General features: G+C 47.2%; 1 protein-coding gene across 1 annotated transcript in view; it reads left to right on the top strand.

The window, feature by feature from the left end:
* Window positions 1-3,346: 3,346 nt before the first annotated feature.
* Hephl1 (hephaestin like 1) overlaps window positions 3,347-15,290 on the top strand; it is a 57,300-nt gene continuing 45,356 nt past the window's right edge. The window contains exon 1 of the mRNA XM_057768150.1: window positions 3,347-3,513. Within this exon, the coding sequence (XP_057624133.1) occupies window positions 3,347-3,513 (167 nt within the window). The remainder of the gene's footprint in view (window positions 3,514-15,290) is intronic.

The raw sequence follows: 15,290 nt of genomic DNA, 5'->3' as shown, positions 1-15,290 counted from the left end.
TGCAGTAGCATAAAGTGAAAAGAAATCCCTTGTTCCTGGGAACCATGTCAGGATCAGCTGCAGACTCAAGTCAGGGCCTGTAGCCTTCGTCCTGAAGGCCGCAAAGGGCCACTGAAAACCCTCAGGTAGTGGAGACACAGGCTGTGTCCTTTGGGAAGCTGACTCTGGCACCAATGAAAGAAGGAAGTGGGGCTCCACCTAGAGATAAAGAGGCTCTGTCAAGAACGTTAGGGTCCTGACGAGACTGGACAGCCTTGGTCTACCAAAGTACTTCATTGACAGGGCTGGGCTGACAGAAGATCATGGCTGGAATTTGGGATGGTAGGAATCTCTGAAGGAGAAAGGATCTATTTCTTGAAAAGTTGCAGCTACCCTCAAGACAGGCTGTTCTAATTATTATTTTAAAATGCTCCATCACACTGGGCATGTGGGAGGCAAAAGCTGGTGTATCTCTATAAGTTAGAAATCAGTCTGATCTGCATAGCAAGTTCCAGGCCACCCAGGACTACATTAAGAGAAAGGACACCTTGGCCGAGGCTACCTAAGAACATACTGGTCTGATTTGGCTTCTCTTGAGCCAAATGTGTTATTTAAACACCCAGAACTTTGGGATTGTACCTGTAAGTCAACTGTCAGTCATGGATGGGGGAAGGGGAGGCTCCACCCCTTCTTGAGTAGCCACTGCCAGTTAATGGCTTCTGGGAGGGGAAGTCATTTTCTTCAATGGTGTAGCCACTGGCTAATTGCCCATGCTCCAGGAAATGACCTACTATCCATGCACATGGAAGCAACCCTAATTAAATCCTGGGCTCCCACTGAGGAGTTAGACTCAGAAGGGGAGGAGGACATGTTGGGAAGAAGAGAGGGTTCAGTGGGACTGGGGACGATAAGAGAGCAATGGGGGTGAACAAGATCAAAACCCATTCTATACCTGTGTAAAATGTCAATAAATAGATAAAAATACCTGTGCTATATTTTGGAGAGAGGTATGGTATCATATCACCGTAGCTCCACCCCAGAGAGTGTCCGGAGGAGAGTAATGGCGTTGCTCCATCCGTTCAAGGACAGACGGCAAGGTTCTCGCTTTGCTTGTGCCAAGCGTGCCCGATAGAACTGAAAGTGAACGTTACTTGCAGGCTTGCTAGTTGGACTTTAGGCATCCACTGTAACTACGTCTTGTCTTGCCTTGTCAATCACATTGCATGTTTTCTTCTGTGCTGTGGTAGCAGGGACTCCTCTGAGGCCAGTGTCCTTTCTTTGGGGCATTCAGATGCCGTTTGAACAGAACATTTACCGCCTGTGGTAAAGAAGTGTTTTGTAGGAAGTTTGTCACTCAAAACACACTCTTTCCCTACCACTCGCCCTTCAGTAACTAAGTTCTGGTCTGCAGAGGTCTTGGTGTGTCAACTGTATTTGCTATGGCAATTCTAGTCTGTCCTCATAGAGCCCATTTACTTATTTTTTCCATGTAACCAGGCTGGCCTCAAATTATCTGTGTAGCCAAAGCTGGCCTTACACCCTGGATCCTCCTGCCTCTTGGATGCTGGAATTGCAGGCATGCCCCACCCCCCTTCTACAGACCCAGCTTTGAATCAGAGACAGCATCCCAGCAAGTCATGGCGAGCAGAACGCTGAGTCAGAGGGTAGCTCTTCTCTTTTTGATATGTATCATTTGTTATTTCTTGTTTCTGTTGTTTGGAAGAATTTATCCCAATGGGATTTGTTTGGAGAAGGTTTTTGGTAGGCTCAGAGCAGCCTGATTTCCTGGATTGTAGAGAAGAACTTGTTTGGCTGGGACATTTCCATGTTCCAAGGTCTTCCAACTCTTGTCGGAGGTGGTGTTCATGGGCTATCTTGTGGGTTCTCAAGAGTGGTTGGAACTGTCCCAACCCCACAGAAGGTTCAGAAGTAGATCTGAGGGAAAGGAAAATGTGCTGTGGGCATGATCCTGCGGGGGATGGCCATCAGTAGTTTCAAGCTGGGAGCCATCTTGCTGCGAAACAGGATAAGTAGTGTGCATTTTATCAGGAGAGATAATATATTTATATACGAAACCTGTGCCGTGGAATCTCTATGATGCACGCTCCACTTACAGAAGGCATGGTAGGTAGGGCTTCCTGGGAAGAAAAAGAGAGAAACACAAGGAAAGTGATAGCTAGGGTGGTACTGGTCCAGTCTCTCGGTGCTCTGAGGTCGAGGACTTCGTGAGCTGTGCCAGTGAGCTAGAGGCTGCAGTGCTGGGGACGGAGCCAGGCACCTTGCAGACATTGTCCTCTTAAATCTGCCGGGACGTCCCCCGATCTTGTTTCACAGAGTCTTGGAACAATCAAATGGTTCCTCAATGCTATGAACTTGGCAAGCAGTGGGGCTTGGGTTCAAACCGAAGTCTGTCCAGCTTCAGAGCCTTGGAGGCTGTTCATTTCACACCAAGGCAGCTAGCTGGCTCAGGAACACCTCTGGGTGACGCTCAGACTGGCTCTCCTCCAAGGTTGGACAAGGTCTCTTTCAACACTGAGATTCTAGGTCACAGCTCAAAGCATATGGGGAAGCATTCTGGTAACCTTTTTATTCAAAGATCTGCTTCTGAAGTTTATCTCCGTGGTCTGGAGGGGACTGCCTCCTCCTCCAACACGGTCATTCATCTTGAGGAAAGATGATTGATTTAGGAGCAGAAAGGTCTAAACTCTGGGTTGACCAGGGTAGCTAAGCTCCTCAGTTTTGCTGGTGGGGTCTGAGAGTATCTGGGGGAGAGGAGTGAGCTGATGGGAGGTGATGGGTTAGTGGTGGGTTTTATGGTGTGGTTGGGAGCTTTATGCTTTGACCTGAGTGTTTCCTGTAGCCTCATAAAACAAACGAGAAGGCATTACATCATCCCCTATGCCTTCCCAACAGAGACTAAACCTTTTTCCGTGCTTGGAATATTTCCTGATGGTCCACAATGGCCAGCCCACTTTCCAGTTCACAAAACTCTGTGATACGTGTGGAGAAAAGAGGAAGTAGGGAGAATCCATCAGCTCAGGTTGTTTCCCTGCTGCTTCCAGGGAAGACAAATGACTCACATCCGAGCAGAGTACTAAAAACTCTCAGAAACAGGCCCGTTTAGCTTGGGCAGTAAATGAATAAGCCAGTTATGCATCTTTCGGGTGGCTGGCAAGTTTGTTGTCATGGCAACTCTCCCACTGAAGGAGGTCTGCTTGTTCAAGTTGTCAGCCTCTGTCCCAACCCCAAGCTACCTGAGGAGGAGGAGCCAGTCCAGTCCATTCCTTATTTATAACTCGCTCTGAGTGAGGGGGAGGGATCACAGGTTGACTCCCTAGCAGGCTGCCTGCCGGAGTCACATCCACAAATGTCTCAGCCGCAGCCGGCTGGCTGCATCCTTCTCACGCTCCTGGGTCTGCTTGGGCTGGTTGGTGCTGTCACCAGGACATACTACATCGGGGTTGTGGAAGAATACTGGAACTATGTGCCTCAAGGGAAGGATGTCATTACTGGGAAGAGCTTCTCAGAAGACAAGTGAGTGAAAGTGGGGTCCCTCACAGACTCTCAGTTTGACCTATTTTCAGCTCTATGCCAGGGAGGTTGTGATTGTGAGGTGACTATGTTGGAGGTGAACTGACTGAGGTGGAAAGGCAGGTTTTGTTTCTGCCTGAGAAGCCCTAACCGAGGTGGATCTGTAACTTGTGAGAGAAATTTTCCTCTGTGTGTATCCGTGGATCTGTAACTTGTGAGAGAAATTCTCCTCTGTGTGTATCCACCGAGCCATCTGCTACCTTTGACTGTGAGGAGACATCCACAACAAGGTGTTTTGAATAGTAGGTTTTCTTTGGCAGTTTCTAGATTCTAGAAGATCCTTGGACTTTGTTAAAAAGAAAACAAAGACAAATTTGGGAAGTGTCAAAGCCGTTTTCTTAGTTCTGTTTGCGGAATGTGGCATGTTAGCCATGCCGTGCGTGGTCTTGCTTTCCTTTTGTGGTGTAAGATGTGAAGTGGGGGTGGTTATAATAGAACTGGTTGTATCTGAAGAGTTTCCTTGAGTCTACTTAGAGTCTACTCAAGACTCTACTTGAGTCTTCCTCTGCTGAAGAGCTTGTTCCGCCTTGACCCCTTCATCCCACAGGGTTGTCGCTCACGACACAGTTGGGGACGATGCTGCTGGAGCATCTCTGGCTTTTGATTGAGCAGAGAGTACCCTCCACTCCAGGGCCCAGCATCTCAGGTCTCTTTCTTGCTCCATGGTCTGCCTCTGAAGCCACCACTGGTTTAGCAAGCTGAAGTGGTGTGTTTTCAACTTCATGGTTCTCAGAGCATCTTGGATCTGGCAACTGTTGGGTACCTGAATTCATATTCCTTTCTTGATTGCTAGAGTCCCCTGTATTCAACACCCACATTCCATTCCCCAAACGTGAATTTATTTGCTCAAATTTAGGAATGGTGTGGGGTCTGCCAGCAAATCTTCTAGAGCCAGCTTGACACCTAGAGGAAAGACCTAAGATCCAGTTTGCTTTGATATTCAACTTCTTTCCTTTATAACAACATAATCATGACAGTCATGTCCTGTTATCTAAAAAAAAAAATTAGGATCTTGCCAACTTGATGACCAAAGATTGTTCATTAAGCTTTGTATTATTTTTTTACTCAAGACTTGTGTTATGGACTCTTAATCCGCTTGTGCCTACAGATGGTATTATTCCCATTTTTCCAGCCAGGATGGAGGCTCTGAGGCTGAACGCTTGTAGTTTACCAGGTAAACGGCCTCATCAAACACATGGCTTGGGCCCCAGGGCCCATGTGTTCTCCTTCCGTGTTACCGACTTCTTAGAAAAGTTGACCATTTCCTACTGAGCTGAATCCAGCCTTGAAAGAAGGAAGTAATCTCAGTGTGTGAACTTTCTAGAAAAGTCTTAATTCTTACTAAGGGTGCATTTAATCTCACCTCCGTTCTTCTCAGAGAGAAGTTAAAAATGGTCCTGAACAGTCAGTGGCCACGCTGACTTTTGAATTTGTTTAAAAACCTCCAAATAACATAAATACTCAAGACTCACATGCTATTTAGACAAAGCCAGAAACATGAAGAAAAGGGGGTCTTTCTCTGGATCCCCTCAACTAGAAGAAGGGGCTTTGAATGAAGGGCAGTACCATGGATGAGAATTCTGAGGTGAAAAAGAAACTCGACTTGTTGAAGCCATTTCTGTGGACCAGGTCTGAGGGAGGCACCCTTACACCAGTTTTGGCTCCTTAAAACTGGGTGCCTGGCGTTGGAAGTCGCTGGCACAAGATTATGTCATATTGATGATAGCTGGACTATAAGCACCCCCTTTGGCAGGGGACATTTTTGTCTAGATCTGTGGCTATCTTTTGAAGGGAGAAGGCAGATTATCCCAGGTGCTTACTGGACAGTTGCAGGCTGTGGCAGGTGACTCGGGGCGAGTTGACAGATTTGATTGTGGCCTCCAGTACACACCCAGCTGCATGTCAAGAAGCTATGATGGAGGGACATAGATGAGCCTCATGCACACTCTGGAGTCACTCAAGCTCCACGAACAGAGGAGAAGGTCCCAATAACCTGAATAGCCTTTCTTCCAAAGAACCTTGTCAGCACCAATATCCCAATATCCCTTGGGAGACAGAGCAAAAAGTCAGTCATCTGGATCTTTAAAGCAAAAGGAAGTCACATTATTGGGATGGACAGACTTCATCCTGGCAGAACATTGTTTGGGTACTCAGACAAATGTTCAGCATTCAGAAGACCCAGGGATTCAAGTGGCAATGTTTCACCAGAATGGAGCAATCCTGAATAACAATCTAAACTTGTAGTTTTTGCTGTGTGGTGTTGAACTTGCCTCACCATCTACTGTGTTTCTAAATGTGACCAAGGAGGGAGTTTAAATCATCCCTAATGTCACTTGAGCATCGGATTTTATTTTTGTCACTAAGTGAGAAAAAATCCTACCTGTTTTTCTAGTTTTAGAGAGGTCCCCACAGAGATTAGTGAAACAGAGGAGTGGTTTTCAAATGTCTGCTCTTGAAATCGAAGTCCCAGAAGACCTAGGAATGGAAGTGTGCTCATGTGATTGTTTTAGGAGTGTTCTGTATTTTATTTTATCAAGTCCCCCAGTGTTAAAAAAATAGATGAAAGACAATGTGTGCCTGTGGTGGGTGTGTGCATGTAAAGTGCCCTCAGAGGCCAGAGGCATTGTGTTCCCTGGAGCTGGAGTTTCAGGCAGACGTGAGCTGTCCACATGGGTGCTGGGAACTGAACTCAGATCCTCTGCAAGAGCAGCATACATTCTTAACTGCTGAGACATTCCTCAGGCCCCCTCCACCCTTCGAGACGTCAACTCTTCAGTCCACATTAATGAAGTTCTCTCCTACAGCTCCAGGTGGACCCAGCTCTTTCCCTTCTAACCTGACTGAGGTCCTCATACACACAGATGGGCTGTTTTTCTTCCCTCTGTGTTATTCCGTGCTTGTAAGCCCACACCCCTCTACAGCCAGAGTCAGAGCTCCAGGAAGACAGAGGGGAAGGCCCCACGTGTTAACCCCCTTCCACTACACAGAGCCTTGGCAGAGGCCGTATTGCATGTGAAGTAGACCAGAAAGCCTACGCTCTGAGTCTCTGAAGCCAAAACACCAGGAGCTGTTCTGGTTGCTTTCACTTTGGATAAGAGAAATTGAAAAGGAAAAGATAATAGGAGAAAGGAGTGGATATGAAAGTTTCAGCAATGCCAAGACTTTCGGAACCCAAAACTCAACAGGATGGAGATGCTTGAGGTCCTGCAGAAGAGAAGGGAAATAAGTGGAAATTCTTATGCTGAGATTCCAACAACTGGACAGTGCAATTGAACTTGCCAGTGTGATGCCTTTGCTGGCCATAGTGTCCAAAAACATGTCTGGGAGTGTCAAGCAATAATGTTTCCTAGAAAGTAGAGGATTTCAGAAGTGTGTTCTATTTAGAAACACATTCTCTGTGTGCTCCTCTCCTTCTTCACTGGGTGGAATGGGGACATCAGGATCCTTTGATTTGCCTGGGATTTGTGTCAGCATTTTGATCCCTTCATGCCAGGGCTGCTGGGGCTCATAAAAATCTTAATTAAGGTGTGACTGTGCTTCAGTGGTAAACCCTGCTCTTTAATGCAGCTGAGTGGGTCATCTTAGTTAAAGCCAGAGTTGGTTTTTTTTTTTTTTTTTTAAATCACAGACCTTATTAGGCAAGCACTATGCATATATCTTCTTCCCAGTGGAATACAAGGCTGCCTATGGATGTGAGATGCCCTTGATCAGGACTGTGGCTGGTTTCTGTCAAAGCTCCCACATTGGAGGGGCTCCTAGAGAAAGGTCCCCTGACCATGACTGCAGCAGCCCATTGGTAGGACAGAGTCTGAGTCACCTCTAGAAGGAGGGTCTACGATGGGGATGAGAGAGAGGCTTCTTCATCTACTGGAAAGAAAGCTGATAGAGGGAACAGGATGGAGGCAGAGAGGCTTCTATAAGATCTAGCACGAAGTCAAGGTTTTCATCTTATCAGTGTTTGGTCTTAGATGGACAGCAACTTTCAAGGCTTTATTTTTTATTGATTTTTATTGAGCTCTACATTTTTCTCTGTTCCCCTCCCTTCCTCTCCCTTCCCCTTCTTCCCTCTCCCAGGGTCCCCATGTTCCCAACTTACTCAGGAGACCTTGTCTTTTTTTACTTTCCATGTAGATTAGATCCATGTAAGTCTCTCTTAGGGTCCTCTTTGTTGTCTAGGTTCTCTGGGATTGTGATTTGTAGGCTGATATTCTTTGTTTTATGTTTAAAAGCCAGCCACTTATGAGTGAGTACATATGATATTTGTCTTTCTGGGTCTGGGTTACCTCACTCAATATGATGTTTTCTAGATCCATCCATTTGCCTGCAAATTTCAAAATGTCATTTTTTTCTGTTGTTTAGTACTCCATTGTGTAAATGTACCATATTTTCTTTATCCATTCTCCAGTCAAGAGGCATTTAGGTTGTCTCCAGGTTCTGGCTATGACAAACAAAGCTTCTATGAGCATAGTTGAGCACATGTCCTTGTGGCACTATTAGCATCCTTTGGATATATACCCCAAAGTGAAGTTGCTGGGTCTTGAGGAAAGTTGTTTCCTAATTTTCTGAGAAATAGCCACACTGACATCCAAAGGGGCTGTACCAGCTTGCATTCCCACCAGCAATGCAGGAATGTTCCCTTTAGCCCACAACCTCTCCAACATAAGTTGTCATCAGTGTTTTAGATCTTGGCCATTCTTACAGGTGTAAGATGGAATCGCAGAGTTGTTTTGATTAGCGTTTGTCTGATGACTAAGGATGTTGAGCATTTCCTTAAGTGTCTTTCAGTCAAGGCTTTCATTTTATCATTGCTTGGTCTTAGATGGACTGCAGCTTTCAAGTTTTCAGTTGTTTCCACTCGGCATCGTTTGCAAACTTCGGCTGGAGAAACGGTTCTGTGGGTGCATCAGTTGGTGTGTAAGCAAGAAGACCTGAACCCACAGAAAACCAGATGTAATTATGATAGTGTGCACCCAAAATCGCAGCACTCCTGCTGTGAGATGGGAAGTGGAGACAAGAAAACACTTGAAAGCACGTATGCCATGGCAAGCAAAAGGAAGATCTTACCTCAGATGAGGTGGAAGCTCATGATGGTTGTCTTTCATATACACACTGTGGCATCTTCCTCCTCCCTCCCTTCCTCTCTCCCTCCCTCCCTCCCTCCCTCTCTCCCTCCCTCCCTCCCTCCTTCCCTCCCTCCCACACACCACAAGATTTCTGAAAATCATGAATAGCTTGGAGCTGCTATATCTTATACAGATAAGTGCTTGGCTACAGATCCCAGAAAAGAGCACGTTGAACAAATTAAAATTTTATGTTTGCTAAAACGCAGTCCAGATGTGAGCAGCCGAAAAGCTTGCTAAAAAGCTTGAATGATGGAGATTTAGGGCCTCTCTGTATTTTTGGGTCAACCATCCTTAGCATGAAGCTTCCTTCTTCAGGGATATTTATGCTGCACCAGTCTTTAGACGACTGCCATGGACACCTCAACCAGCCATGTGGAGTGGAGCTCAATGGTAGCGGTGTTTGCCAAGTATACGTGAGACCCCAAGTTTAATTAATCCCCAGTACAAAGAAAGGAAGCAGAAACCCCAACCAGCTGCGCCACACTGGACACTCACACACAGGAGACTGGAAAATAAGGTCAATTATTATGCGATTTCTAAGATGGAATTCAATTCTGCTATGAGGCAAAAGGGGGAAGTGTGGGCACTGAGAAGATATGGAAGCCCCTGTCTCCTCTATTTCCCCGCAGTCAGGGGCATCTTCTTGGTCCCCTCTTCCTCTTTCTTCCTCCAAGGCAGGGTCCCTGAGATCTGGAGAACATACAGTGTGACAGCTAAGGGTCTAAGACTCCTTCCTGCGCATGTCCCGCAGACACAGCGGTCCTTGACGGGGGACTAGGAAATACAGGGAAACTTCCCCAGCATTGCTTCATGTTGGTCTTCAGAAAAATGGGCACAATTCTTGGAGGTGTGTTGGTTTCTCATGCCTGTGACCAAATGGTTACAAACTAGGTGGATTCAAATAATTTACTTTTTCCTGGTTCTGGAGGCCACACGTCCAAAATAAAAGTCACACTCCTCATAGGAGCTAAGGCTGAGAGCATTCCTTGAAATTTCTGAAGAAATCTTCCCTCCCTTAGCATGTGACCAATCTAGACCTCCATTTTCACAAGGAATGGTCATTGCTTTATCTGAAGGACTTCTAGAGAATAGGAAAGAGAGACTCGAGTGGCTCCGGGCCCTTTTGATCTGAGGAAAGCTGTACTGGAGGTGATGAAGCTCACACTGGGTGAGCTCTGTTCTCCCAGACACACTTTCCACAAAGCTCTGGGGACTTTCTTTCTTTCTTTCTTTCTTTCTTTCTTTCTTTCTTTCTTTCTTTCTTTCTTTCTTTCTTTCTTTCTTTCTTTCTTCCTTCCTTCCTTCCTTCCTTCCTTCCTTCCTTCCTTCCTTCCTTCCTTTCTTTCTTTCTTTCTTTCTTTCTTTCTTTCTTTCTTTCTTTCTTTCTTTCTTTCACACAAGTTCTGTGTATTCTGAGGGGCTTCTGGAAAAAGCAAGTGAGCCAAAGCAGGACCCATGCTTTAGGTGACACTACAGGAATCATAATAAAAGAATTATATGGGAGTACATAACCCAGATAGGTTTTAAAAATTACCCATCTAATTAGGGAAGGCGTGGCTTCTCGGTTCTCATGTGGAATCTGCCTCCACCCTCTTTGCCCAGTGTTGGGTGTCCTGATATGGTCCTGTTTTCGTTTTGTGAGTAGTATTCTTTCCAGGCGTAGATAACGCTGAGTCTTGTGGCTCTAAGAGCCCCACATCTGCTCTGGTCAACTGTACTGCTGCCATGAGTTTCTGACTCACCTTCACTGTATCCACATATTTCTGATATGAACAGCAGACCTGGCATCCAGAGAGACCACACTGTGTTGCCATTTACCAGTGAGGATTTACCCAACCAAACGTAACTCTTCTGAGTACAGGCACTCAGAGTGATAGACCTGGCCTCCAGTTACAGTCATGAACCTCAGTTGCTTCATGATGAGTGATGGGAAAATGAACCTAAACTAGGCAGAGGATGGATTTTTGCTGAGCTGCACACACCTTGTGAGCCATGAACCCTCAGGTCTTAGCCTGGACACCCACCACAGTACTGAAAGATGTTCTCCAACTATCACCAATTTTACTGGCTTTTGGAGGTCATCTCCATCACAGTGTATGCCCGTGTGTCACTTGAAATTCTTACCCTGGCTTTCACACAGTTACTAGTGGGGAACTTCTGAGGCACAGTGTCCCCCTCATAGATGGAACACATAGCACTCTGGAGTCACAGCTTCTTTCTCTACTTGGCTCCCCAGGGAGCTTCTGTTCTTTCCTTCTGAGGAGGAAGAATCGCCTTCTAGAACCCACAAGAGGGGGCTTCTGCCCTATGACTTCAAACAGGCACCACATACACAGATGTGTGTTGTGTTTTCACCTGCACACCCACCGTGTACACAGCTGTCTGCTGTGACTTCACACACGCACTGTGTGCACAGCTCTCTGCTGTGTATTAAACACACACTGTGTGCACAGCTGTCTGCTGTGACTTCACACATACACCTTGTGCACAGCTGTTTGCTGTGTATTCACGCACACAGTGTGGATCCAGGGAAATATACTTTTATCTGGGCAGGCTCTGCTTTCTCCAGGGAGGTCCTGAATCCATTGCTTCTGCCTTCCTCATTGAAGTTCTCCTGACTGGCTTAGCATCAAGGGCAGACAGGGTTGGTATATTCTAGTGTCCTGGGAAGAACAGTGAGGCAGTGCCAGGGCAGGCAGGTGGTTTGGGGCTCAGCTGAGTGACATCTGCAAGGGTGTGTGTTCAGCTCTCGTGTTGAGAAGAGACTGATGATCACTGAGGAGAGGAGGCTGCATGGTGTGGAAGCCTCTGACCTCCCTTAACACTGTGCTGAGAGGAGCTCATCCTGACATCCAGAATAGTCCTCTGTGGAGTAGGTTTTAGTGGACACAACCCTTGGGGTCACTTAGATCTGTTCCCTAACTTCATCATAAGCAAAGCCTTTTTCTAAGCCCTAAACAGTCTTCAGTCCAGAGAACTTTCGGGCGTAGGAACTCTCTTTCTTCAAAGTTATTTTCTCCTGCCCCACGGTACTTTAACTCCGCAGTGACGTTCTAGGCTCCTTGAGGTGAAACTTGACTGCTCTGACCTTTCAGAGGACTTGATCCCATGAAAGTTTTCCTACCTTGAGACTGAGGCTAGCGTCTTTGGAACAGACTTAGTGCTGGTGTGTTTGGTCTGAGAACGTGGTCATATTAGATGGTTTAGGACAGGATAGTGAGTGAGCATGGAAGGGGTCTTCCCTAGACATACCACTCCAGGAAAACGGCTCAAGGGTGTGCCAGGCATTATGACATCTGTGTTCGGACAGGCCATACTCAGGCATGATGTCATCGTGTGCAGACAAGTCACACTCAGGCATGATGTCATCCGTGTGCAGAGAGGTCACACTCAGGCATGATGTCATCCATGTGCAGACAGGTCACACTCAGGCATGATGTCATCCGTGTGCAGACAGGTCACACTCAGGCATGATGTCATCCGTGTGCAGACAGGTCACACTCAAAGATCCCGAAGCATCATGTTGCCTCCTGTCTGGCCGGAGCACAGGCAAAGCACAACTCCACAGCAGATGCCTTCCTGGCTCCCTAATTTTCCCACATGATGCACCTTGGCCCCGCCCCTTTTCTAAGCAGCCACTACCAGCTGCTCAGATGTGAGGCAAAAGACAAAAATATGCCTGCCACTCTTAAATGTCTGGAGGATATTTAAGCTCAAGTGTGTCCACCCGAGCTCTTCTGTAAATGCAGTTGGCAACACTCTCCCCCGCCTCTGACTTGTCCATCACTGACAAATTCATGGAGGTTTCATTTGCTACTTTGTCTTAGGTCCCAAGCAAGCAGAGACTCTTTCGGGGCATTAGTGCAAGTTTGGGATAGAAAAGCTAACTGCCTTTGATTAGATCTCCAGCCAAGGACAGACAGCACGTTTTAGAAAATGCCATTACTGGTCTAGTGTTCTGAACAGAGCACTGACTATAAAGAGAAATGAGAAAAGGAAGAATTTGGGGCTGGAGCAATGGCTCAGTGGTTAAGAGCAGCTGTTGCTCTTGCAGAGGACTTGGGTTGGATTCCCAGCACCCACTTGGTGGTTCACAACCATCCATAGCTCCAGTTCCGGGTATCTGATACCATCTTCTGACCTCTGTAGGTGCCAAAATATCTACTTGATCTACATACACACACGCAGGCAAAACACTCTCACATAAAATAAAACACATAAACCTAATTTTTTAAAAAGGAAGAATTTGAACTGACCTTAAAAGATGCTTGAAATATTAGTTAGACATGCCAAACGTCCGTGTGAGAACCTTAGTGACGTGTATATACAGATGTTGTGCCTGCTTGCTTTCTTCCAGCATCCACATCTCCCAGCAGTTGCCCTCCCACCACACTTCCTGGTCATATAAATCTACTTTTGTTTCCCTAAACTGAAGCCTGCCTTTGACACCTGGCTTAAACTACATCTTCCACTTGGCATGCCCATCACGACCTCCTGTTTGCCTTGTCTTTATACAAACATCAGAGCTCCTGAACCTTGTGCCTGTCATCAAGGAAATCCTTCACAGATCCCCTGATTTTCAGACTAAACCAACTGAACATGCTGTCTCTGGACTCTGTGGTCAGGGTGGTCCAGGTTCTAGGCCACAAGTCCCATCTGTTGTGATGTACAGAGGAGTGTGATATGCTCGCAGGGGAAACTGCGTCACCTGCTCTGTCACTGGCACCCCATTCAAAACACGCAGGATGCGCACAGGGAAGATGTGTTCTCAGACCAGAGAATGGCGAGTGGGGCTACTCAGGCAGAACTGCCGCCCTCCAGACCGGCCCTTCTCCTCCTCCTTGGTCTCTGTGATTCCTCTTTCCTAAAACTTCCTAGGAAGCGTGGGAGCTTACTTTAGGCAGCGCTTTGTGCAGAAAACCTCCCCTGGCCTCTCCCACTCAGTACATAATCTTCCTTCTCACAAGTCTCCCTTCCAAAATGGAGCTCCTTCAAGGCAGGGGCTGTGTCCCCTCTGAATCCTGAGTGCTGAGTCCAAGGCTTGCAAGTTGTACCGGCATATAACAGAAGTGTCGACTCAGGAACTCACAGCAGCTGTGGTTACCTGCAGAAGACTCGCACAAGATCAAGCCAGTTAACACTCTGGCATGGAGCAGGAAAGGCTCATGAGCTTCCCGTGCAATGGAGGCGCTAGTGGATTAATGGGAGGGAAAGAAGGAACAGCTTTTCTTTAAGAGGTGTGACCTCGGGTAGTCAACCATGCTCAGTTGACGGTCCCACACCCAGGAGCATACAGGCAGCACAAAATGCCTCTGGTAAGTTATGGCATATTTTTAAGAGGACATGAATTTAGGAAGTGGAATGGGGGCGGGTAGGGCTGGATCCGGAAGGAGGCAGGAAGAATGGGGGTGACTGTGATAAGATATATTGAATGCACACAGGAAGTTCTCAAAGAATTAGTGAAAGAATTATATTTTTTAAAAAGAAACACTGTGCCTGTGTTTGTTTTATCAGCCACTCAGTTACCACAGGCCTCCCACTGCATTGTGCACTGCTCATTTCCCTCCATTACCTGGGCCTCCCACTGCACTGTGCACTGCTCATTTCCCTCCATTACCACGGGCCTCCCACTGCATTCCACAGGCCTCCCGCTGCATTGTGCACTGCTCATTTCCCTCCATTACCCAGGCCTCCCACTGCATTCCACGGGCCTCCCACTGCACTGTGCACTGCTCATTTCCCTCCATTACCATGGGCCTCCCACTGCATTCCACAGGCCTCCCGCTGCATTGTGCGCTGCATTGTGCCCTGCTCATTTCCCTCCATTACCCAGGCCTCCCACTGCATTCCATGAGCCCCCCACTGCGTTGTGCACTGCTCATTTCCCCTGTTACCATGGGCCTCCTGCTGCATTCCACGAGGCTCCCACTGCATTCCACAGGCTTCCCACTGCATTCCACGGGCTTCCCACTGCATTCCACGGGCCTCCCACTGCATTCCATGGGCCCCCCCCACTGCGTTGTGCACTGCTCATTTTTCTCTGTTACCCCAGCCTTCCGCTGCATTGTGTACTACTTCACTTTCCCTTCGTTAGAGTCCCTTTCACCTACAAAGCACTGGGCACACATGCAGGGCACAGGAAGTGTGAGCTGAACGAACAGAGGAGGGGGTAATGACCCAGTCAGGAGGTTCTTACCACACTGGGGGGCTGTGCATGGGAGGTAGGGACTGGCAGACCCCCGGGGCTCACTGCCAGCCAGCCTATTTGAATCACCACGTTTTACGTGAAAGCAAGAGACCCTGTATAATAAACAATGTTGACAGTACTGAGGAAGATAGCTGAGGCTTGACTTCAGCCTCTGTACAAATGTGCACGTATGTATACATGGACCAGCACACACACACACTTACACCTGAGCACACTATAGACACACACACACGATGAACAAGCAAATAAGTAAAAAGTGGGGGACCCTGTGGCCTGGAAGGGGCAAGTGGAGAGTGTGGCTTCAGAACACTTGGCTTTTTCCAGTTTGGCTGTGGGCACTGTTTATGTCTTTTGGCTTGTCAGTTAACCAGCCCTACTTCGTTTCCACA

This window comes from Chionomys nivalis, chromosome 4 (genome assembly GCF_950005125.1).
Source record: "Chionomys nivalis chromosome 4, mChiNiv1.1, whole genome shotgun sequence".
Taxonomy (NCBI): Eukaryota; Metazoa; Chordata; class Mammalia; order Rodentia; family Cricetidae; genus Chionomys; species Chionomys nivalis.
Note: the sequence above shows the minus strand (reverse complement) of the source record. Positions and strands in the feature narration are given on the sequence as shown.